The following is a 25,355-nucleotide window of genomic DNA, read 5'->3' on the forward strand; positions in this document are numbered from 1 at the left end:
CTCCAGAGTTTTAACGATTATTTATATTTTATTTATACAACTTAACAAGTGTCACAATTTGAAAACGATGGCTAAATAAAAATAGGATAACAACAGGGAGAAGAGTCCTTAAAAAAACGGCAGGTTAATTTGTCCCAGCAGCTTTAACGTCCCCATCCTTGACCCCCAACATGGTGCCTCACCCCCCACTTGAAATTGGCGTAACTGCAATAATGAAAACATTTATACTTAATAATTTATAATTCGAAATCAAAATTTTATGGATTTCTTACTGGTCGGTCTTGGCATAGGTGTACACTGGTCCAAGGTAACCCCAACCCCATCCCCCTCCGCCCCCACCACCCCCACCAGATCCACCTCCACCACCTCCACCACCCCCACTGCCACCCCCACCGCTTCCATAGTACTCGTCGCCACGCCGGATTCGCACCAGTCGCACGGCATCCCCATCATTGGAATTATTACCATTATCGTCGTCCTCAATTATAATGGGAACTGCTGTGTGAAGGAATAAATTCTTGCAGGTCTAAAATACTCGGACTCGATTTCATACTTTATTAAGGTCGTCAATTCGTCAATTTATGTATAAAATTCGTCGTCAGTCGTAAAAAAATCGGGATAAAATTGTCATGTCGTCGGGTCTCAATGGAAGTTGCCTCATTTTCCACAGCTCTACTTGTACAGCTCTCATCAATTAATTAATTACGTGGTAAGTACAGTACAAGCTCTTGATAAGGATTGGCTAATTAATTGCACTAATTATGTTAAGGTCACACATTATTAAATAGGTGAAATTATGTTACAGGTGTCGTCACTAACTAGCTAAAGTACGTTTAGGAAATTGAAAAACTAATTATTTTTTGCCCCAGCCCTTCCCTCCGCCAACTTTGTGTCGAACTCCCCACTGGAAGTTTGACCTGGAATCAAGGAGGAAATCAAGGCTGAGGAAATTATGCTGGATAAGTATTGACCTTATCATCACTCACCACCCATCAGTGCGGACGTACGTGAAGACAGGGCCGACTGAAGGCCAGCCACCCCACCCCTTCTTCTGCCAGCCCCACCCCTTCTGAGGCCAGCCGTGATGATGCTCCTGCACGTGGTCCGCCGCAGGGAGCGAGTCCCGACGATAACGACTCGCTGGATCAGCTACGAAGCATTAATTTGCATACATTTTTAATTTACGCCATAATTAAATATCTCTATCTATTTTTAGTAAATAATTAAAAACTGCTAAAAGACTACTCATTAATTATAGTACTTTAAGAAGCTTTAAAATCAATCAAGGCTCAAGTTATTTAAACCGTTAAACTTGCTACAGTTTAATTAATTCCAGGACAAATCTACATTTTACTAATTTCCAATCAATCAATAATCTACAACAAATTACTAAATATTTAAAAATTTGTTCAAATTTTACTAGTCTTGTTTCAGATTGTCGTCAACATCAATGCGTCGCAAATGTACACTTATTTGTGCTGAATAGTGTGCATCTCATTGTATTAAAGTCGTTATTTTTTCTCAAAAAGTCTCAAATTCCCCAAAACCAAACTGTAAAATCTCACCTTGTTGAACCACTCGCTGTGGTTGGGCTTGCTCGGAATGCTCGTCATAATTGTCTGGAAGGGCAAATAGTTGTGGGTGTGCCACGACCACGGCCAACCCCACCGCCACAAACACACCGAGGAACGACTAAGAAAATATTTTTTACACTGAAATTTACAATTCTGAAACCCGTCTCAAATTTTTTACTTACCGATTTAGAGAGCATTGCTGCGATAACTTTGCACGAGGATGGATGACTTTGAGCAAATGAGAGCGTGTCGAAGAGTGGAGAAGCCTCTTATAAATAGCACTTGAACATCTTCACTTTTCAATTTTATACATGAACGGTTTAGAAAATGTGGTGGTTTGGATGTATATGCATTCGAATAAAAAAAGGGCTCCTCTCCACATGCACGTATACATAAAAAGTATGAAACTTGAACTAAAGTAAGATCATCACGGTGTGAAAACATTGGATGGATCAATCGATTTTTTGGAAATATCTACCTCTAAAATGGTCATTTTTATAAAAAAAAGTTCAATAACAAAGAAAGATGCACTAGCAGCATTATCATATTATTCTCTGTTAAAATAGTGCAACATTAAAGTGTGTGCAGTATTTGTTTAATATTTGCGAAGAAAAAGGATAAGTGAAGATTTAGAGATGCTCAGATTTATTTGCAGATAACGAAAGAAGAGAGATGTGAAGTTGCTTTTGCAATTTCATGGGATTGATTATTCAATAAAATTAGACGAATTTTTTTCCACAGTTTCCTTTCTATCAAATATTTATGTATTTACCTCCTCAAGACTTTCCCTCTTTTGTAGGATGACTGCTAATTTTATGAAGTGACGTAATCATTTATGTAGTAAATGGGTAATTTTTGGTCAAAATGTGACTTATTTATTTACCTTTTCTAATAATTTAATCAGTCAAAAATTGCATTGATAATTGCATTTACGCGCTCTACATAACTTTATCATTTGATACTACACAGTAATTAATCATTTAGTATATAATAATAGCCCTGAGTGACTAATTATAAATTACCTTAATTATATTGACAATACAAAATTGGGCATAATCGTAGCCATTAAATGGAAATTGAGTAATCAGGGGAGAACGAACGCGTTATAGTAATTGCATTGAATTTTATGGTGTGGCCAAGCTTGGTTGCGCTTATCCATTATTTTATTACTCACATATAGAAATTTACCAGTAGTGGTTGTGCACTTGACTCTCCAAGTATTTTTATATGTAACTATTTTAATGTTGGGAACAAGGATCAAACCACGGAGGAAATAGGTCGTAACGGAATTCAGAAATTAAATGTTGATCATCACTTTCCACTACAACTTAATCTTCGAATTTATAAAGATTAATAATATTTAACAGTTTATACATTAGGTTACATCTTCTTCTCCCTGTCCAGTTCTTTAAAATCGCAATACATTCAGAAATAGCTGCCTGCGGAATGAGTATAACATTTAGTAAAATCAACCACATTATGGGTCAAATATATGAAACTATGTAAAAGGAACAATCATGAACACAACGATGCGGTACTGTTTTATACGTGTACAAATATATGTACGTTACTTACTAGCAATAATAAATATGGAACTAACTACGCTACTAAACTAAATTCTACTTGTGATGATGATTACTGACTGTGATTGGTATTGGTTGATTCTTAATAGTTTTTTATTGGCGTGAGATTCGTGGCGTCGTTACGTCAAGCGGCGGAATGTGCCTTGGTTTTTTTGGGGGGTTGGTTGTGATGATTGTTGTTGTTGGTGTGGGAATAGTGGAGCAGAGTTCCGTCACTCCCACCACTTCCGGACCTCGTGGAAGAGCTGCCCCCACCATTCATCATCCCTCCGTTGAGATGTTGGGCGGCGTAGGTGTGATTGTTAAATAGCGTGGTCATTGCGGGAGTCGGATTGTCGGTTGAACGGCGTTCCCCAGGGGATGGGTCGACGTATTGGCAGGGAAGTCCCCTCAAGTGGGTGGGGCGTCCCATCATATTGTTGGAAAAGTAGTGGTGCGGGATGGAGCAGGTGGGCTGCTGGTGGTCCTCGTGACGATCTTCGTCCTCCTCGACGTCCGCGTCTTCTGAGGTGGAGGAGGCGAGGAGGTTGCGATATTGGGGGCGTGGAAGCTGCTGCTGTCGGAGGGGTAATGTTTCAGCGTTCCAGTAGGATGGGGGAGGTGAAGGGAGGCCGAAGGAGGCGGTGGATGGGTGAGATGAGGAGGAGCGTGGGGGACGTTTCGGTAGAGGGATTTCGTACCCTGGAAAATTAATTGGATCGATAAGTAGTAGGAATTTTTCTTGGATCAGTACTTCGTTTTGGACATCCAAAACTGTCCAACATTGGAAAATGGGACAAAATGTTACAAGTTCTTAATTATCGACTTTTTGCAAATCTATGCACAGATATTTAATCTCCCATTAAAAATTTTGAGCATTTGGGTTGATCTGTAATACCACTAAATTTGGAAAAGCGTTTGTTTTACCATGTTTTCTTATGAGGAATTAAGAAAATTTTTAAACCATGTGATATTATGTACCAAAATACTCATCGGTCAATGGAAACATTGAAGCATTTGTTAAATTTTGCCCTAGTTTCTCTTTTGAACATTTTTGACGTCCAAAATTCGGTGTCCAAAACTAGTTCAAATCGGTTTTGGACAGTGGTTAATTAAAACCACAGCGAACCCTAGTTGGTCAACCCCAATTTTTTGCATACCTTGATCAGTTAGTGAAATTGAGCCCCGTTGCGAGGATAACTCTTCTTCACTCAAGACTTCCAAATAATTGGGGATCCTCCGATGATGATGACAATTATGATGATGATGGCGATGAAGATCGTCACCTTCGTCGTCTGGGAAGACAGAATCTGGACCGTTGTCCTCAGAACGGAGGTGATGTTGTGGGGACGCGTAGTGTGTACCACCACCACCAGCTCCACCCTCAGAATACGAGTAGGGATCAAAGTGGATGTCGTGCAAAGGTGGGAACGAGACGCGACCAGATTCCAGGTGGAAGTCGCCCAGAATCAGTTCCAGTTGGGAGAGACAGTCCTTGAAAGAGGGACGATTTTCCGGAGCATATTCCCAACATTGGAGCATTAGGTTTCCACTGAAAAATGGACATAGCGATGAATTTCAGTGTTTTTGCTCTTTTGTTTCGGGTGCAAGTAATCGTTTGCAAGAAATAAATGCAATAAAGTGTTTTTTTACACTATTTTTTTTAGACTTACAGGATGTGCGGACAATGTGGTGGCCGTTGAAGCCTTCCGCCACCTCGGACATAGTTGAGCACGTCGACATTTGACCGTGCGGGGTATGGTTGCTGACCAAGCGTCATTATTTCCCAGAGGAGGACACCAAACGCCCTGCAAATCCATATTTCATAAAATATTTAGTACATTGCTCTGCTGCTGCATGCTTTGTAATTAAATGCCCAATTAATCTCAATACAAAATAATTAAAACCATTTACCAGACGTCCGTCTGCGTGGTGAAAATTCCGTCCACGAGAGATTCAGGAGCCATCCAACGCACTAAAATGCATGAAGTTAATTAAGTTCAATGGTTAACGTTGGACGCGATGACTGTCAAAATCAATGCATTTTTAATTATTTCTCGCCTCTGAGAACTCATTTTAAAAGTCTACATGACAAATGTGTAATCACTTAATCAGTAAGTTTTGATGAATTCCAATTAAATTCTGAAAACTTCTTAAATTTAAGATTCCTTAAAAAAGTGTTAAAATCTAGAGTATATATTTTTTTAATTGGCAACAACCTGCTCTACAAATTTGTCGGGGCAGAATATGTTCAGTTTGTCATTTTTGTAAAATTATCATTCAAGTTCAACATTCTATAATCTTAATGCATTTAACTTGCTGACGCACAACAATTTTGGTTAAGTTAATTTAACAATTAAGTGAACCTTTTTTCTTTCCATGAACCAAGTTTTGTAACATGTTTCCACGAAGTCTATTTATGTACACTAATTTTCGTGCACCTTTTTCCTCATTCACTAAAACTATAAATAAGGGTGCAATACCCATTCTCGGGTGATTCTCTTATGTGATTTCTTGTCAGTCTTGAGCCTCTCTCATTCAATGTACTTTTATCTATTTTGACTCAAATTCATTATCTTTCTGACCAACACAATTATAATTCGTCTCAATTTTCCTAATGTAAAATATATTGACTTCAACTGAAACCAAGTGTCCTGTTTCAATTACATTTATTGTGCAACCTACAATTCTAACATATCCACCCACATTTCCACCAAGTGCCACACCCACTAAATTCACCCACACAAAAACATAACTCAGTGGGAATCGTCATCCCCATCAGAATATTTAAATAAATTCCCAGAGACGGGAAATGATTAAAACTGCTTTTATTTTGACGATTTTAGTGATGAATCGAGTCGTATGTTCCATTTGTATTTGAGATGATGAGTACTTATCCTATCTGCTCATACCTGGTAACAACCCCTCCCCATCCTTCCTGTAGTAGTCGTTCCTATAAATATCTCTGGCCAGACCGAAGTCTCCGATTTTGACGACCCTGAGCCTTCTCTCGTCGCCCCCAGCGCTACTCCCTTCCGACACAAAACTGACTAAACAATTCCTCGCTGCGATGTCTCTGTGGACAAAATGCAAGTCTTCGAGATAGACGCAGCCCTTCGCCACGTCCACGCACATTCTCAAAAGGTCGGCCAAATTGAGTGGAGGGGGGACACTCGTCGTCGTCGTGAGGTCGTCGTGCGTGATGGGCGTGGTGGTTTGCTGACCTCCGTGAGAGGGTCGATTTGACCGGAGGTAGGAGAGCAGGTCACCCTCACCCATCAGTTCAAGGAGGAGGTAGCACGGGTCCGTGTCTATGCAGAGGCCCATCAATTGAATGATGTGCGGGTGGCGAAACTGCGCCATCAGTTTGGCTTCCTGGATAAATTCTTGTTTTTCCAGGGAATTTGCGCCTTTGCGGAGGGTCTAGAAATAGATAAATGTTGGTTTATATAAGCGAGAAAGCAAGGCTTTTAAAGGTGGGGGTTTGATAACGGGATTAATTTGATGCCCATGCAGGTTTAGTTGGTGTCATATTTCCAATAAAACAATACATAAGTTCACTAACACATTTTCCAGAAACATAAATAAATTCTCCTCTTGACAAACGGTTTACAATTAGTATTAATTTTTGAATGTTTTGGGTTCACATTTTGTGTCTACATATTGTTAAAAGTCCCCCAAATAAAATTAAGTAATTGAACGAATATAACTATACCTTGATGGCCACACGTATTTCTGGATCTCCATGTCCCCCCAAATTTGCAGCGATGCCTTCGTAAACCTACAAGTACATGCACCCTTAATATTTCTGGGTCAGAAACCAGATCACATTGTCCTTACCTCGCCGAAAGCTCCGCTCCCAAGAAATTTGGTGACAATGATTTGATGCCAATTGACTTTGGGGATGCCGGCGAGGTCGAGGTCAAGGAGCAAGTCGGCCGCTGCAGTCTGGTGGTGATGTCCCGTCGAGTAGAGGAGATTGTTCTGGTGGATGAAGGACGAACCTCCGGGAAGTTCTCGCAGCGTGGCCAGCTCAACTTCACGTCGCTCCGAAGCGTGATGACTTCCGTGGAGCGAGGGCTTTTCAGACAGGCGGCGACGGTACACTGAGAACATGCAAATTACTCGTCATTAACTGTTTTTGACCGAGATTATTATCGGACTTACCGAGAATGAAGAGGAGCGCGAAGAGTCCGAGGATGAAGGAGGACAAGAAAATTATTCCGATGATGACGCCGACTCCTTGCGGTTCCGCGACGAGAGTTAGCTCGGCCAAGGAGACGACCTCGCTCTCATTCGAGTACGAACCCCATCCGTAACTGTTTTTGGCTCGGACGCGAAAGTTGTAATAGCTTTTCAAGTCGAGACCTTCCACCACCCAGCGCGTTTCTACATAGAAAATCCAATTTCATAAGTATTTAATATTTCAATTTCATCCAAAAAATAGTACCTTTTCCAGAGTAGACTTGATTCCAGTCGTAACCTCCAGCAAAGAGGTGGGATGACGCGACCCTCTTCTCCGCTGCGCCACCATCACCACCCACATCCCGCTTCTTGACCACTCTCCTTCGCCCGGTTGTGCTTATCGTGGCTGGAGACAGTGAGGGTGATGGAGTTGAGGATATAAGTATGCTCATGGTGGTCGTGACATTGGCTGATTGGTCACGATCCGTCGTGGCGTGGCTGTACACGAGGCGAGCTTCCAAGGAATAAGCTTCAATTACGGCTCCGTTTTCATCTGCAGCTTTCCATTCGACCTGCACATCAATTATTTAGATAAGGTTTTATCCATGCGAAACATTGGATATCAGGAATTTACTTTACCTCGTACAAGGCCTTGCCAATTCCTCTCGCGATGGGCGCCCCGGGTGGTGGGGACGGCTTATCCGCCTTGGTTTCAAAGTGGAAGGGAGCTTTTGCGGGGTGGATGAAGGGTGAGGACGGGTCCCCTGAAAACCACGTGCGGAGTCGGACAATGTACAAACTTTTGGGTTTCAGTCGACTCAAAGTCCAATTGTACGCTCGTCCCGGAATGGTGAAGTTTTCCATGCGCGTCTCCGTCCAGAGGAGGGAGGAAGCCTCGCGATGAAGGAGTTGGTGCCTGAGGATGAGCAAGATAAGATGTTATCATGATCAGGTTATCATCATCCCTCGTTATCCTTCACTTACATGATGATGGTGTTATCTCCAGGAGGCACCCATCTCAGCTGCAGTTCATGTGGTGTGGCTTTGATGAGACTCACGTTTCCTGGAAGTGGGAAAGTGACCACGCTCTTTTTGGGCGAGTCGGAGAAGGCGTCCCCCTTTTCTGAGAAGGCTCTCACCCAAATCGTGTAGTTGGTCGAGGGGGCGAGGTCATGGAGGTCAGTGGTCATCGTGGCCAGTCGGGTAGACTCGGTTTCGGCCCATTTTGCGGAGGAGGACGAATCACCCGTCGCCCAGTGAACTTCGTACCACACTTTCTCACCGTTCAGCTTCAGAGGTTTTGTCCATTCGACACGGACCGAGGTGGGCGTGAGAGGTTGGAGCGAGGGCAGGTCCGGTGGCATCGGAGCTGTAAAAAATAGTCATTAAACGTCACCAGTGTTTCAGGTGGAAAGTAACCACTTGCAACAATCGCGGCAAAAAAGTGGTTTCTAGCAGACTTGCAGCTATTTTGACCTGCAAGAAATGCACAGCGAAAGAAACTACTTCCCGACGCTACAGTTCATGCAGTAAACTCGTAATAAATGAAACACTAAATGTTAATAAGCGGTGGTAAATATTTTTCAGCGTTACCTCCAGGAGCAGTTCTGAGCATGATTGGGGTGCAGAGAAGGGGCGGAAGGCCGGCTCTTGTAGAGTAGGCGTTGGTCAGTGTGACGAAGACGGTGTAGGTCGTGTAAGGATGGAGGTCTGTGATGTGGAGGGACTTTTCCCTCGTGTGGACCACTTTACAGTGGGAGGAGCTTGTCGGGGTGCATTTGGAAATGAGAGTCTCGTCCACTGTTCCGTAGTACACGGCGTACTGTGGAGTTGGCAGGGACAGGTCCTGCACATAATATACAACAAATATTAGTACCAGTCACTGCATGTAAATGTAAATTAAATTAAATGAGCCTATTCGTACCTCCATTGAGCAGTTGACACTGATTCCAAGCGGAAGGTCGAGATGGAGCGAGTGGGAGGAGTGGTTGAACAGCAACGGCTCCTCGGGCACCATTCTTCTCGGAATTAGACATTCCTGGCCTGGAAAAGGTTGCGCCGTTGGACCGAAAGGACGCACTTCTCGCACCCCGGAATGAACCAAAGTGGTCACCACTGTCTCATTCCCATGCTTCTGCAGAGCCGTCACATAACCCCGACCACCAGACCAGTAAATGTGGGACGCGTCACCAGCTAAAGCCACGATCGTGGTGTCCGTCGAGGGAGAAGTGGTCGACGACCTCAGGGAGGCGTGGGTTGTGTTGGCGATCTGTAAAAATATTTAGAATTGAAATTAGAATTCTGGCCGTCACGTGGTATTATTTCTGACGGAAATGTCACCTTGAGACACGTGCAGCCCGTCTCGTCGGCTGCCCAAATAACGCCGTCCTGTCCCAAGAAGAGAACCGCTCTTGGGATGGAGGCTGAATATCTGGAAGGGTCGAATGCCACGGGGTCACCGGAAATGACGACGTGTGAGCAGTTGCAGAGCGAGGAGGTGGAGTCCTCTGGAAGTGATCTGGACAGGAATGGTCGAACCGTAAAATTGTCGCGACCCTCGGCCGTGTACAGCGTGGTGGCTCCAAACCGTTTTGAAGTCGTCCAGTACAGCGCATTGCGGAACGGGTTGAAGGCCACCGAGCGGATAGACGTCTTCGAGTGGATCACAATCTGTGAAAAACATGGTCTAAAGTTTAGGCAAAAGTCTAATTTACCGTAAAAGTAAAGCCGTACCGATGGCGCGTAGTTTTGCTGCTGTCTGCTCATCTTATTCCCGTGACCGCTACGATGTCCTTCCATCTCGGCCAGGTCGAAGCACATGATCCCGTACTTGAATTCGTGCTGGGAGGCTTTAATCCCCACACCTGAACCGCTACTAACAGACTCGACTGCCCAGTAAAGACGCCGTCCGATCCAGTCCATCGTCAAGTGTGAGGTTTCCCAGCCCCCGGAAAGTGAGAGTAGGCGAGACTTGTTGTATCCGGGAGATCCGTCCATCTAAAAAATCACGCGTCATATTTACACATGGACACCTTCAGAAAGTAGCTGATTTTAACCGCACCTTTGCCACCATGAGATCCTGCCCCTCATTGAACCAATAAATGGCGTTGTCCACCCCCAAAAATCCGGCCGAAATGGGAGCCACGTATCCCAGGCTGATTCCCACCTTGGCGTTTCTGTCCACGTCCAAAAGTTCCAGTTTGTCCGGACACGTGAGAAGGAGACGGGAAGCCACGTGGCCAGACGACGAAGCCCCCACCTGCTTAGACCCAGGCCCAGCACCTGCACTGTTGTAGGCCTGCACGCTGAACTGGAACTGGTCGAGTTGCAGGGTGGACGACGGTCTCAGCCGGCAGGAAAGGGAATCCAGATCAACGTCGCAAATGCAGTTGCTGTCCGCTACCCCTTTGACCCCCTTTTTGTTCCCGCAGGACACGATGTAGCCGAGGATGACGCCGTTGGGCGAGGTGGGTGCGTCCCAGCGGAGTTCCACGGACTGGGTGAGATTGCTCCGGAGCGTGGAAACGTATGGAAACTGTGAGGACGGGGACGAGTAGACGCGGGGGTGTCGTGGAGCGGAGGGTTTCGCGGGTGGGACGCGTTTCTTGGCCAGCGTCGCTTTCGCAGAGGACCAATAAGTCAACGCCGTAATGGAGATGGACAGTTCAGAATATGGGGTGAAGAGGGGAGACGTGTTGTCAATCGTGATGTTGGGATGCTCCGTTATCTGAAGAATTTTAATTATAATTAAATTGTGTATTTAATTTAAATTAATTATTTTGAATTTTACTCGTGAAATGACGCCCTCGACGATAACTTCATACAAAACTTTGCCATAGTTTGTATTGTTGACGGGCAGCCAGGAGAGGGTGAAATTGTTCCATTGGCCGGAAATGTCGATGGACCATTTTGAGACAGGGTCAGGATTCACGTTCACTCTGGACTTTGCGAGGCCGCCGGGGTACTTGAGGGAACCTTGATCCTTCACGTGCACATTTGTAATGTTCGGAATCGTGGCGAGTCTGAGGGAGGATTTACCTTGGCCGTAAAGGTCCGTTATTACGGCTTCCGACGATCCCTGTAGGATTTAAAACATATTGTGAGTTTTAAGTTGATATAATTGCGAATTGCACTATTTCGTTGATTGGGTGCTTCCTAACTACATTTCTTTCACTGCATACCAAGAAATGCAAGGTGCAAGAAATTACAGTCAACAGTAGTTTATTTTGCTTGCATTTCTTGCAGGTCAAAATAGCTGCAAGAAACCACTTTCTTGCAAGTGGTTACGTTGCACGCGAAACATTGCATGGTTGAATTGAAATATATTTATCATTAGTCACCTGGAGCCATAGGAGCCTGTCATTAAAGTATCGAATTGGTCCTGTGATGGAGGTGTCCTCAAAGTTGGCGATGACCATGGGCATCTGCGCCCCCCGAATGTTGTACTGCAGCCGTTGGAGACTGGAGCCCGAGGCGGACCGAGTTATCCAATAAATTCTCGACTGCTCCGTATCCAACGTCATCCCCATGATTTGCTTCCCAGAAAAGAGCCCGTTCTGAACGAGCGTCCCGTGCGCGTATCCGTTCATTCGGGACATTTCGATCGAATGACCAGTACTCCAGAGGAGGAGGCCTTTGTACGAATCGACCGCAATCTCCCTCGCCATCGTGACCACTTGGAGGGGTTCCCTCGTTTGGCAGGACGTCGTGTTCGTCGTGATCAACGTGGTCAGAGCACAGCGGTAGATCGTCTGCACTTTTGGGTTCGACCAGTACAAGCGTTGACCGATGTAGTCGAAGGCGATCGACTGGGCGAAGGAAATTCCGGAAATGAGCGACACTCCGGTTCCCCCAATCGTTCCCCCAACAGTATCGATATCTTTGACCATGGAGACTTTTGAAGAGGACTCGTCCCGTCCACTGCAATATTTATATACATTTTTAGCCCGAGTCAGGACTTATGGATGGTTACCTGTCTGCCTGTCTATCGATTACGCTCATAAAACTTATCCAATCGACTCGATATTTTGCGCACACGTAAAATATGCAAAATTAGGAATCAAGTTGAGCAAAATGTGTAGAAAACCATAAAAGTTGTAGTGGTCAATTATTACCAGCAATCTGACTCGGTCTAAATGAGACTGCATTTATGTATTTATAATACTTACACGTAGATAAATACGCTCCCGTTGCTGAGCGCATAAAAGACCGTGGACTCGAACCAGGTCAGAGAACTCATCGTATTCGACGTGACGACCGGGATCCTGGGAAGTTTCGTGGCTTGCTGTGACCACGTGGTGACTCCCGTTGAGGTCAGCAAGGTGACATCCTCTCCCAGCGTGTCCGTGGTGTAGAGACCTTCACCCGAGCCCCAAATGAGAGAGATATTGTAGGCCGTACGACTCAGGGTTTTCCCCCGATTCGGCTGCGACATGGGTCCTCTTCCGGTGGGAGAGTATGCCGCGACCTGGACGGAGTAGAAGGTGGAGGGTCGCAGCGTGTCGACGGTGAAGTCGGTGGTGGTGATGTTGGTGAAGGAGCGGTTATCGGAGAGTCGGAGAGTGTAGACCCACTCTGCCCAGGCTCCAACCCCTTGAAATCACAATAAGAGTTGCTTTGTAACACAGGTAAGTATTTAGAAAGGGGTGGAAAAGAGGGGAAAAAGGAGTTCAGCAAGAGAAGCCTACCTGTGCACAATAAGTCTTATGTATTTCAAGGGGTGGGTTAGTGGGTGGGTCGTGGGCCTACAGGGTCACCTTGTCGACGCTCTTTTTTTAACTAAGGTTCTTACGGAATAAATGGCGGACGGCTTTTTATTACATGTGCACAGGTATGCTTTTCCATTATGAGAAATTTAAGAGAGCAAGAAATTTAGTGGGGTTTTAGACCATATTTTCTTCTTATTTTATTATTCCACTTCTTCTCCACATTTTTGCATCGAATTTTATTCTTATTCAGCTTGTTTGTTTCCTGATACTTGTTTTCCACAACATTTTGACATAATGATTGCATCCTTTAGCAGCATATTTACTAGAAAACTGATTGATATATACTTTGCATATTTATTTATATTGCTGATTAATTGTTGTACTGTTATCTATCTAAATATGTATGTAGTTAAGTTAATTGGCAACTAAGTTATTCTGCTGATGAGGGTTTCTTTCTTTCTCTTGCCAGAGAGGAATCATGAAGCAGATTGAATAATTTATTATTTTGCTCTGGACTTTGAAGGGAAAAGTGTCGAGTTGACATCCATCCAAGTCGAGCAACACAAGACAACCAGTTATCTTGGGTCGTGTGGTTGGTGGTGGTCGTTGGAAATTAAGGGGGCAAAGGTTACTACCTCATCATTAAGATGAAGCAATTTTTGAACCATGCAGACGCTGCCTGCTGTCCTCCTCTCGAAATTGCTTCCTCGTCAAAAATTATGTACTTATCAACTCGACTTGTGTACTATTATAAAATTAAAGTAAGTATGTAGCCTCCTCTGCTCAACCGACTGAGTAAAATCAAGTATTTCTTAAGCATATAAATAAAATAATTATTCAGCTGCCTATTTTTGTTTGTATTAATGAGTAAGATTTGTCAAAATGGATTCATGCACCAATCAATAAGTTCTCATCTCCGTCGTAAATATTTTCAGTGCAAGTACACGAGAATCACAAAATGGTATCACCACTAACAAGAAGAATGTAATTAAGGATTGAACAAAAATTATGATGGATGGAATTTTGGAAGTTTTTTTGATGCAAAGTTTTCATGTATATTTTATGGATCGCTATCCTCGGTGAGGTAGGGTTGCCGGTACGGATAATAGTGTGGGATGATAAGGTTAAGTTCGATAACGGTGTCGAGAAAGAGGTTACCTAGGGCGGAAATGGGTGGCGGTGGACGCCACGTGATTCGAGCACGTGTCTGTCCATATAACACTTGCAGTTGTTGAGGTGCCGCCATTGGGATGGGGGTCGGCTGGGCGGAGGAGTGCAGGACCAACAGGCTTCCTGCAATACAAAAGCGGGGGTAAATTAATTATTTTGATAAGAGAGACGGAGAGAGCCATTTATAAAAATTTCGTACCGAGTGGTTGTAGGGATTTCGGGACGTCGTAGCTGTTCTGGTAGTAAATATTTGCAACGGTGTTGTACTCCTCCGTCACGACGGACGTGGTCGTGGTCCAAAATAAGACGCCGTTGTAAAGTGACAGCGACACGGCGTCGGACCACTGCGGACTTTGTGTGTTCTCACGAATGTTGGAAATGTCGCTGCACAAAAAGGAAAGGACACGACGAGTTTTCAATTGTGACGACAAATTGGGTGAATTTATTCATGGAATTTGCGGAAATTGTGGAACTTACCCATCGAGTGAGACGGAGAGGACTTTGTTGCGTCCCTTGTGGATGATGAGGATGCGGTAGTTGGCCACGTCGAGGGCGAAGGGTCCCAGCTCACTCTCCTCCTATTATTATTTCCAACAAAAACATGAATAAATAGGGCGCTACGTGGTACAAACATACTCGGTGTCCGTGAAAAAAGTTCTGCATCGTGGCAGTGACGTTGTAAATCTTGTTAGTGAATGAACTTACCATGACGGCCTGCGCCTGAAGGGGTGGCGTTGGGTACACTCCGGGAAATCGGTCGGAAATCAGGTCCAACTTGTACAGCCCACCCGCACTGTGCGGCGAGGCGGGCGAAACCCAGTACAAGTAGCCCGTGAATGGGTCGGCCGCAAAGTGCAGCGGTCTGCATACGAAAAATAATTTAGACGTGTTGGGTCACTCACCCAAGGTTTTCGCTGTGGTTTTGGTCACTGTCCAAAACAGTGGTCCAAACCCGGTTTTAACTAATTTTGGACGTCAAAAAAATTTCCAAAAATGTCCGAAATAGAAAATGGGGCAAAATGTTACAAGTTCATTATCTAATATTTCGATAATTCGCAAATCTCATCGTATTGCACACCAAAATATTGGACGCTTTTGTACATCATTTTAGACACTTTTCGACGGTGTCCAGTCCAAAAGTAGTTTGGACGTGCAAAACGAAACACTACACTCACCTCGTGGGCATCTTTGAGTAGATCGTGGTGAGGGCCCGCCCCTGCAGGTCGCATCGTTTGATGACCCAGCCCGAACTGATCCCTCGCTTCTTCTTCCCCACGATGTAGAGCTTGTCGTGCAGCCAGTCAACGGAAAGGTGAGCGACGGCCAGGTCGAGCAGGTCCTTCGTCATGATCACCGTCACGGCACTCTCATTCCCAGTCCGGTGGAGGGAAATACGACGGATTTCTCCGTCCGACGTGGCCACAAAAACCCAGCCTCGTTTGACATGGACATCAATTCCTGCATTAATATTAATATTCATGCATATGTAATGAGTTAAAAAACAGACAAGAATCACGAACCTGTTACATTTTGTGGGGACGTGAAGAAGGGGCTGCTGGGTTCCATGAGCAAGTCGAGTGGTTGGATGTAGACGTCTTTCGCCCCCTGAATTATCAGACGGGCTTCCGGACTCTTGGAAATTTCTGGACAAATTTGCGCATAAAATATTAGCAAAATTTAATTTTTCTAACAATGAGGACACAAACCATGTTCAACCCAAGTTATTTTTTGACCAGTTCAGTTTGAGACCAAGCCTACGAATTTTGCGTAAGTGCCGCAGTAAATATTATTCATAAAGAGTTGGTCTTTCAAACTGAGGTGGTCAAAAATAATCTGGGTTGAACATGGTTTGGGTCCCGATTCTAAGAATTTTTCGTCTAGTGAAGAAAGCTGCTCACCATTTGACAACGGTCCAACTGACTGTGGCGTGACGAAGGTGACCTGGCTGGCTTCCCCTTCGCCCTCCAAGTTGACCGCAAAGAGAGCGAGTGAGTAGTTGGTCGTGGGGAGCAGGCCGGAGAAAGTGTAGCCACGTGGTTTCTGTGATGCTGGCAACTCCTTGATCACCGCCAAGCCGCCATGCGGTCGCAGTCGGAGACGATAAGCGACCAGTTGTCCGTTTGGGGCGGAGGGTGGGCTCCACGTGATGGCCACGCTGGTGTTGCTAATGGGCTGGATGCTCGTCACGGCGGGGGCAGAGGGCAACCCGTCCGCCAGCGTTTGCATCGCGTTGCTCTCCCGGGAGTAGAGCGGGGCGTGGTCAGAGGCCAAAATCCACCCCACGCGGAACTGCGGAGGAGAGATGATGCATAAATATGAAAACCTATCAATATAACTTTGCTTAGCCCGAACCAGGATTTACTAGTAAAGCTAACCTATATTTGTCACGAGTTTTCTATAAAATTATTTTGGTGCATAATATCCCACCCATCTAGATGACCCCCACCGGTCAAGCGCATTTCGCCCATCTTCAAACTCGTTTCTCAACTTTGTCTAGTATGTGTATCGACAAAAGTTCGAAGTCAATCGGTCACCTTCTTCGAAAGACTGACGGACTGACATGACGATTACGTAAGCCCTGGTTCAGGCTAAAAAGTGTGCTTGATGCCAAACGGACTGATTGATGGACTCACTGATTATCGATTATTATTATTATTATAAATCATGACTTGACAGATGCGCCGCACAACGAGAGTGATTTATGAACAATGCAGAGATCAACACCTCGATTTTCACCGTGTCGGCATTTACAAAGTGATTTGATCCAGTAATAAAAATAGTAAAACATAAATAGTAAAATCTCACCTGGTAGACCGAGTACGGTCTCAGATTGATGACGGAGAAGTTGGTGGCGTTGGTGGGGGAGGCGTTGAGGGTTTCCCAGAGGCCGCCATTCTCTCGCCGTTGGAGCGAGTAGGTGGTGGGGGGAAGTAGGGGCAGAAGGGGGGCGCCGTCCCAACGGAGGCGGAGGGAGGTGGACGTCAAGGAGGACGAGAGCAGAGCGGGGGGCTCTACGAGTGGGGTCAGCAGGCGGGATAAGCGCAAATTGTAGTCTTCCACTGCTCGAGAACAGCCCAGTTGACAGGCGTAGTTTTCTCGGTACGAGTTTATAACGCCAGTCTAATCGAATAAAATTTGAATAAATTGGAGGATGACACGGGATGCATAAAAAATTGTGCATTTTTGACTTACACAAGTAGTGAAACATCCATCGCGTAGGGCCGCCTTCCATTCGCCACATCCTTTCGAGACGCATATTCCGTTGTACTGCAATCATAGAATGAAGAGTCCAGTAAATAAAGCGTTAAATATGCATAATATGCGTGCACGAACGCAGTACATATTTAGTGGAAATTTTGAAGAAAAAGATGTATTTTATTTTCTCAATCTTTCTTCACTCATTTTCAACAGTTTATGAAAACGTTGAAATAGTTTCGAAAATTTGTTGATAGAAATTGAATTCGTTAATAATTCTTAGACGTTATCAGCATTCAAAATAATTGTTGAACTTGAGTTCAGTTTTCATACTTAATTCTGACACATAGTCATCACACGAACAATTGGAACGTTTATGATCTGATTCTGTCTGCCGTGAAAAATAGGAAGGGATGACTCATTTCATTGTCTTTTCCAGGAAGAAGATCTCTCCACTCTTACATAAACGGATTTCTTAGCTGGGATTTTTATCAGGATGCGGGTTCGATGGCTGAATATCTTAATGTACACAGTTTGCTTATGGCGGTGCTGCTCAATGTCTTCGGATACTGGATAAGATAAATACAATCTGTGTGTACTACAGATACTCTTATCTTTTGAAGGGAAGGCAGGGTCGCCGTGGGTGGATGGATTGAATTTTAGGATTACGACATGCGAGACGAGAACGTATCAAGATTTTTAGCGGAAGGAAGGGCAGGGCAGGCAGGCACTTGACTTTACAAAATCCATCCGGTTTTAAAAACAGATTTCCTACCCAACTTCCACTTCCCCTTCGGTTTCGTGCCTTTGTTTTCATTCATTCATTGTTTTCCTCCAGCACAAACTAACCAAACTTTTCTTACTCATACCTAAAAAAAATGAGACGAGTTTGAAACTGACAAATTTTGAAATTTTCCAGTTCAGAGAATGAAATGCATCATTTTTTCAAATTTCTCGCAATGATGTTTCTTTCAAGAAGACAAGATTTTTTACAGGATTTTTCTCCAGTTCGATGAGGACATCCGGTTGAGCAGAAGCCACGCTGGCGGGTCAGTGGAGCACATCATTGTCATCGCCAGAGTGCATTTTGTGTTACAAACTGGACTTGATTTTACCAGCCTACAACAAATACTCACTGACTGAGATGACACGCCATTTATTTATTTATTAGAAAAAGGGGACTTTATTCCCACGAGCAACAAGTGGAATTTAGTCCAAGCCGGGCAATGGAGTGGAACTCCCCTGAATAATCTAAAATAATTACATAGCTACACACAATCAACCCTTTTTACCAACATTCATATACCGAATATTTTCATGTTATTCTCAAAGTTGTGTCAATATTTGTAAAAAATGTTTCAAAACTAAAATCCACAAAGTGTTGAGATTTGTAAGTATTTCTAAAATTTTCTGTGTATTTATGCGGCCCAAAAATAGATCAATAAATAATCTCACACACAAAGATTGCTTTACTTTTTTACTTTTGGGTCAGATATTGGATTGGTTTTATTTTGAGATTTTGTACCCCAAATAGAGAACTTATCATCGAGTGGAGGAGGAGATGAACAAGAAGTGGACGAGAGACCAGCAGCAAGATAACCTTTCCGCTGACCTTACTACATATTCCGTTATGAACTTATGGATAGTGGAGAATGATTTTTGGAGAGATTGTATGGAAGTCAAGTAGCATATTTACGTATACATAGTGTGCACCTTGGTTGTAGTTATCTGTGTTATGAAATTTACTTGAGATTATGCCACCAGATACATGCATGCATAAATTAAGAAAGTGTATTTATGTACTAATCTTAAGGGCGAGGAAGAGGGTGGAGGGTGATTATTCAAAAAAATAAACAAGCCGTAAAGGGCTTCTTGAATTTCGGAGTCAAGTGCATTATTTATTGTGAAATAATTACAAATCTTCTCAATAACTCTACTCTAAAAAAGTTACTTACAATGGAGGTCTCCCAACGTATGCTCACAGATTTGGACGAAATTAGTGTCAATCGATCACAAATATAATTAGTATGAAATTTGCAAATGGAACTATCTGCCAATACGCAGGTTTGGCGAAGATATTTGGATTCAAAGCAGAAAAATGCGCAGGAAATTTGGAAAATGAAAAATATGCCAGCCTTTTGGTGCGTTTTCTCTTCTTTTTATGCAAATATCTCCGCCAAACCTGCGCATTGGCAGATAGTTCCATTTGCAAATTTCATACTAATTATATTTGTGATCGATTGACACTAATTTCGTCCAAATCTGTGAGCATACGTTGGGAGACCTCCATTGTTAGTCAAAAGAGCTGACATTGTTTGCGACAAGGGATTAAGAACGAAACGCAGAGTGTGTAAAGTAAAAGGGACCCTGTTTTAGACATTTTGAGAGAAAGCAGATCTTTTTTGTGGGTGGTCTGGTCTGCTATCGACGTACATACGTATATTTACATACGTGTATAAAGTCCAGAAATTGCGCTGCATGGCTGCACAATAAAATGTTGGACTGCATTTATTTTGGCATTATTACGTATCACTCTGAAATTCTGAATAATTTATTGCACCCGATCAAGAATTATGCTCCGTATTGAATTTCAAATTCAGTTAAGTAACAGAAGTTAAGTATCAATTTCTGAATTGCGGTGTCTAATACAAGTGTTTTTTTTTGCGCATTACACATTTTTGTCTGGTATGCATATCTAAATAAATATGCAAAAATGGACAGTCGGATTTGCGAATAATACTTGAAGCATTGTTTTATGGTAACAAAAGATGAGTTGGTGGATATGTAGGGTCTAAAGTTGAACTCTTCATTACGGGGTTTAGTTAGCCATGAGCGTGTAGTGATTTAGTTGGAGAGTTAAATTGGTTGGAGAGGACTTGTTGCCCTGCACATATTAATTCTCCCAATTTATTTATATACATGGGAGATCCATGTGGAATCCAACACAGAGATCAGATCGCGTTTCATAATAGCCTCAGTTTTTATACTCACTCGCTATATATGCAAATAGCAAGTGATAAGTATGCGAACGAAAAATGTGGACAAAACCAAAATATGCGGAATATTTGAACCAATTTCGACTTTATATTTCAAATTGTTCCAATTAAGTCTGTAGACCTAAAATCCACAAATTTTACCAAAATTACGTTAACAGCCTTGTTTCTTGATTCAGAACTCATAAATTTTCTGCATATGATTGAATTGTTACAGGAATGGAAAAAAGTGCAGATCTGACTTTAATGAAATTGAAATGCATGGATCCCTCGTTCGCGATGAATAAAATACACTTGTCGTCCTCGTCGTCGTCCACTAAACGTCCCATTGTTCTCCCCTCGCTCGTTCTGTGTGTAACGGAAGTGGAGGAATTTCATTCAGAGCTCAAACAACACACACAGAAGCACAACGGACGATGCAGGCAGACAATGGGGAAAAAAGTGCTGGCTTCAGTTTTGCCGTGATCTCTTCCATCATTGAAATAGTCTAATTTCAACTCCAGGAATAAAGGCCAACCCAATCTCGCTTAAAATTGTGGAGCGATGGATGTAACAAATGCCGGTAGCGTGGGTTGGTTGGACACCAAAGCCGTGCAACCACCTGTTACACGAAGAAATCTCATTTTCTTCCCCCCTATTTTTATGTGTTTCATCATGAATGGAAATTTGTGACCATTGTATTATTCACACTCAGCCCAAATTCCCCGTGTCAGCAGAATGGAAATAAATAATGTCGTAATTCGCTGCAGTCTGTGTGTGTCAGAAGTAGTAAATTTTTTAGTTGAGGTTCTTCTAATATATTGGGAGAGGAAGGGGTCGATCCTTAATTTTAGTTTGGCAGGAAGTTCAGAAATTGGGCTGGTTGTTGGTTGGAGGGTAGGGCTGCAGTCTGCTAGTCAGATTCTCAGCAGACCCTTCCAAGTAAGTCAAATCAAGGATGTACATATATGAACATACGCGTATGCATGTGACTGTTGGGATCGGAAGTTGTCTTCCTCCTGAGGATGAGCGTAAAATAGTATGGGAAAGGAAGGAAGGGACCCTATGGTGCCGGGCACATGTAATCTGAAGGGCTCTCTTCACCTCACGTAGCATCGCACTTAAGGCTTCAATGGACTCGAATAGTAAAATGTGACAATACTGCGAATGGACAAAGGCAAACGAGAGAGATAATCGGATTATTAACTTAAAGGTGCGTTTTCAAGATTTACTATTGCACCCGGAGAGAGGATGAGATTATTGAGATTATTTATGTGTATTTATGAAGGGACGGGGGAAAAATAAGACTCCGTCGGGTGGAGTATAAGAATTAGGTTCATTTCATTGATTGATTATTGAGAAGAATTAGGTTTGTTTGTGACCCATTGTTCCCCTCACGTATTTAAACTATCGATTTTACTTTTACTTATTTAAAGGTTGCATTTCGTTACAAAATTTACAAGTACAATTTTCCTGTGAGCCGGAAGTCTTAGCACTTGTTGAGAAGAGAGAGAGAAAGATGTGTGATTTGTTACGCGTGCTTGTGTTTGTCGTGTTCACATAAAATACACGCATATGTAACCTTTCCTCAGGAAGACGAGTTTCCTTCCCCACTTCCGCCCTCCCATGACTCCTTCAAGAAGACGGATCATCTCTTAACTTTTTCTCAAAAACGTACATGACGCAATGTAACCAAATGCATAAAAAAATACCGATTGACGAATCGAACAACTATTTATTTCTCAATCAATACTACTATTTTCAGACGAGTCTCATCGTCTCACTCTTATTAAGAGGAGTCACATTCTTCATGAAATTCATTCATGAAACTTGTCTCAAGTTGAGACTCTCAACAACCAAATATGTATGCAGTGTAAGGTTGTCCTGTTTGCCTAGTAGGCTGGGTGGCTCATTCACTTCGTATTTGTCGAGGAGATTAATGTGGGATATGATGCTACGAATTGTGTAGAGATTTAGCAGGTCGTTTGTTTTGTTTGTCAAGTGGAGAAGAGCAAACAAGGATTTATTTTATGAACGGAAATTCTTCTACCTGAAAACGTGAAAATGCAAAGGTTGAGAGAGAGCTAGAAACGAATACCGACACAATCTGACATTGACCTAAACAAATTTGTGAATGAGAGTCCTTTAATCCTCCTGACCGGTCGGACACATGAATGGAGTGAAAGTATGGACACAGTGCACCCAGCACGTTTCCGATCCCGAGAAAAATTATACCTGGTTTCGTAGGATTAGCAGAATCGACCCAGGATTTGACAACTCCTTGTTTACGGAATAATCGCAACTGTGTTTTGGCTAATATGCATATCTTATTGTGTGGGAAATATGCAGGATGGCTTCATTGAATTAATGTGAGCATGTTTCCGATTCCGAGAAAAAATTATAGGTATTCGGTTTTGTAGGATTAGCAGAATTTACCCAAAATTTGACAACTCCTGATCACATAACTGTCGTTTGTTGGCTAATAAATGTGTGGGAAATATGTAGGATGGCTTCATTTTCATTGATTCATCCATCCACCAGCCACAAAATGAAATGAAATGAAATGTGTCTCTGTGTGTGTGTGACCTACCCGCGACCCTGGGCTCCACTGCCCACTCACTCAATTTACTACAGTGTGGAAATTGGTGGATTACGTAGATGCAGACCTATTTATTATTCCCATCCAATTTTATTCAACTACTCGTCACGATTAATTTGATCATAATTTCAAATAATTAGCCAGCCCAGACAGATTTTATGTGTACATACGATCCTCCTTGTCATTGCCCAAACATTTCATAATTTTCACAATTTTCGTCAATATAAATGCTCGACAAAGGCGTAAATATTGAAGAAATAAATAAATGAATCCATGGCCCAGCAAGGTTGTCCATTTTGTGGTTGGGATCAATGCGCAGTTTTGTGCGGTTGGTGCAGCGCAGTGATGCGATTATTGAGCAACAAGTGGTTTCACGATGATGATGATGAGGACGACGACGGTTTGACAATGCCAACTTCCGCTCACGTCGTCCCTCTCTTCCCCCACACACAGCCAGGTAACAAATAACAAAGGCTGGCAGGCTGGACCAGTGGGATTCAAATGTGCACAAAAAATCATCCTACTTTTGCACAGATTTCATCTCCTGATGCCAAATTAATGCGTTTTTTTTACCTGGACCTGATCCCCACAGTAGGTGGCACACCCCCGATCGATCGACCCCACCAGGGCGGTCACATTAGTGACGAGTTGAGACGTGGAGGCATCCGCCGAGTGACCACGCTCCCGTCGAACGAGTTGATTGTCATTGTCATTGCTATTACTACCACTACTTGCCCCCCTTCTCCCCAGAACGTTGTTGTCGCTCTCGTTGTTGTCCTCGTTGTGGGGGTGGAGGTGACCTTGGTCCACGTGAAACAGCAGCAGCAGCAGCGTCACCCCGACCGCAGACTGCACCAAGCGGGGACGAGTTCTCCACATTTTTTGCACATTCACCACAATCTAGACGACCACACCCACTCGAGGATTCATTTCCAACGAGACATCGGAAAAGGACGAGGAGGAAATCATAATAACGAGATGGGATCACACCAAGAGAAACTTTGTCTCACTGAACAAACGCTCACTCACATGTTGATTGTCGTCTTAAATATGTGTATCAGAACTGAGATCTCTTGCTAATGAGGATGGCAAGCAAGAATGTGTGTATGTAGATAGTGGTAATTATGGCATTATTACTTCGACACGGTGGGAATTAACCTAAACCTTGATCACTCCTCGCGATTAAACAATGTAATAACTTAATTTTTATTATGCACAACTTTTACTTTCTGATATAGCAATAATCCGACCACACAGCGCGATGAGACGCATCATGATAACGAGGAGGAATCATGTGCGTCATAAATTAAGTTTCCCTTGTCACTTTTCGATACCAGAATTGTCGGAATGTTGTGATTTAGTGTGTTATTGAGGTTGGATAATTTGTGGGGAGAATGAGACGAGCGTCTCTGATTGTTGGGTGGTGGTGGTGATGTTACGTATCCAGTCTCAAAAGCAGTACTGGAGAAAACAGGGTGAGACTCATAACACGACTGCCTCGTAAAAGTAGGTACACATGGATGCATAGGTTTTAGTGGTGATTGTTGAAGTCAGATGAGGATAGGAGAAAAATATGTATGTAAAGGACAGAATTGGTTGGTCCATGATGATGATGGGATCATGACACAGCAGCCAACACTCCTCCATCCAAGCTAAACCATTGCTAGAAAATACGTAACTTTTGAACCAGAGAGAGAATATCGTCGAAGCTTTGAGAGTATGTGGTGGAGGGTATTATACGATTAGCAGGATATTATGTTATGTGAGTACCTCTCGGAAAGAAGATGCCTCCATTTATCCCTTAATCAGACCTTCTTGTTTAAGTCGACCGTGTACAATTTGTCACTTACTGCAACATTAATTTGTACATACATGAGAAAATTCACTACTTATCAATGTCTGAAAAATTGGGAAAAGATAACGATTAAGAGTTTGTCCACTAATTTCTACTTGTTTCAGAAAATATGACCTTTTTCCTCGTAGTGGTAATTTTGCAGGGGTCATGGCGTCATTTATGCTGAATGATCCAAAACGAAGGGTGAGTATGCTACAATTTTTGTGTGTTAATGGAGGCTGGCTGGCTGGTATAGGAGATGAGACAGGATGTCTATACTTAGCCCATTTCCTCACCACCGCAACAATTCATCCCCACACACAATCCATCGCTGCAGTATTATTATTATTTTGTCCATTTTATTCATAGGAGCGAGAGAAAGATGGATATTTATTGGACTCCTCTGTCCGGGCGATGACCAACTCTCCATGAATTTGACCAAGAAGAGAGCTTCGAGAAAGGAATGGTCAGTCTGGGCTGGTGGACTGTTTTTGGGTGTGGTTCCTAAACCCGAGGAGATGAACGGCTCAGCAAGATCTCTCCTTTTTTGGACGAG

The 25,355-nt window shown here is 43.3% G+C and overlaps 2 protein-coding genes and 1 long non-coding RNA gene across 3 annotated transcripts; all 3 read right to left on the minus strand.

Moving 5' to 3' along the window:
* Position 1: 1 nt before the first annotated feature.
* LOC118436462 lies at positions 2-339 on the minus strand. Its single transcript, XR_004835465.1, has 2 exons — positions 273-339; positions 2-204 (listed from the first exon to the last, which is right to left on the minus strand). It is a non-coding gene; the product is annotated as an uncharacterized LOC118436462 (long non-coding RNA).
* Positions 340-534: 195 nt separating this feature from the next.
* On the minus strand, positions 535-1,863 carry LOC110853411. The gene is made up of 4 exons (XM_022101675.2): positions 1,757-1,863; positions 1,566-1,692; positions 987-1,149; positions 535-917 (listed from the first exon to the last, which is right to left on the minus strand). The coding sequence occupies exons 1-4, from the start codon at positions 1,769-1,771 to the stop codon at positions 854-856; spliced, it is 369 nt and encodes a 122-aa protein (XP_021957367.1). The 5' UTR covers positions 1,772-1,863; the 3' UTR covers positions 535-853.
* A 560-nt stretch (positions 1,864-2,423) lies between these two features.
* On the minus strand, positions 2,424-24,432 carry LOC110853216 (proto-oncogene tyrosine-protein kinase ROS). Its single transcript, XM_035854672.1, has 29 exons — positions 23,539-24,432; positions 17,392-17,466; positions 17,005-17,319; positions 16,098-16,488; positions 15,720-15,842; positions 15,375-15,657; positions 14,905-15,061; positions 14,677-14,777; positions 14,399-14,583; positions 14,188-14,322; positions 12,490-12,913; positions 11,662-12,241; positions 11,112-11,399; positions 10,383-11,048; positions 10,055-10,318; positions 9,662-9,991; positions 9,246-9,590; positions 8,915-9,167; positions 8,306-8,690; positions 7,961-8,237; positions 7,587-7,893; positions 7,304-7,525; positions 6,977-7,242; positions 6,852-6,917; positions 6,049-6,559; positions 5,051-5,111; positions 4,810-4,944; positions 4,297-4,688; positions 2,424-3,838 (listed from the first exon to the last, which is right to left on the minus strand). The coding sequence occupies exons 1-29, from the start codon at positions 23,842-23,844 to the stop codon at positions 3,282-3,284; spliced, it is 8,400 nt and encodes a 2,799-aa protein (XP_035710565.1). The 5' UTR covers positions 23,845-24,432; the 3' UTR covers positions 2,424-3,281.
* Positions 24,433-25,355: the final 923 nt, after the last annotated feature.

Source organism: Folsomia candida, unplaced genomic scaffold (assembly GCF_002217175.1).
Source record: "Folsomia candida strain VU population unplaced genomic scaffold, ASM221717v1 Fcan01_Sc008, whole genome shotgun sequence".
NCBI lineage: Eukaryota > Metazoa > Arthropoda > Collembola > Entomobryomorpha > Isotomidae > Folsomia > Folsomia candida.

Excerpts from the sequence above, each read along its gene's own strand:
- LOC110853411 (XM_022101675.2), bottom strand. Across the intron at positions 1,150-1,565 it reads ACAGCGAGTGGTTCAACAAG|CTGATCCAGCGAGTCGTTAT; the intron begins GTGAGATTTTAC and ends AATGCTTCGTAG. Across the intron at positions 918-986 it reads TACGTCCGCACTGATGGGTG|GTCAAACTTCCAGTGGGGAG; the intron begins GTGAGTGATGAT and ends CCTTGATTCCAG.
- LOC110853216 (XM_035854672.1), bottom strand. The coding sequence starts at position 23,844 with ATGTGGAGAACTCGTCCCCGCTTGGTGCAGTCTGCGGTCGGGGTGACG. Across the intron at positions 8,691-8,914 it reads GCTCAGAACTGCTCCTGGAG|CTCCGATGCCACCGGACCTG; the intron begins GTAACGCTGAAA and ends TATTTTTTACAG. Across the intron at positions 6,560-6,851 it reads AAATACGTGTGGCCATCAAG|ACCCTCCGCAAAGGCGCAAA; the intron begins GTATAGTTATAT and ends ATCTATTTCTAG.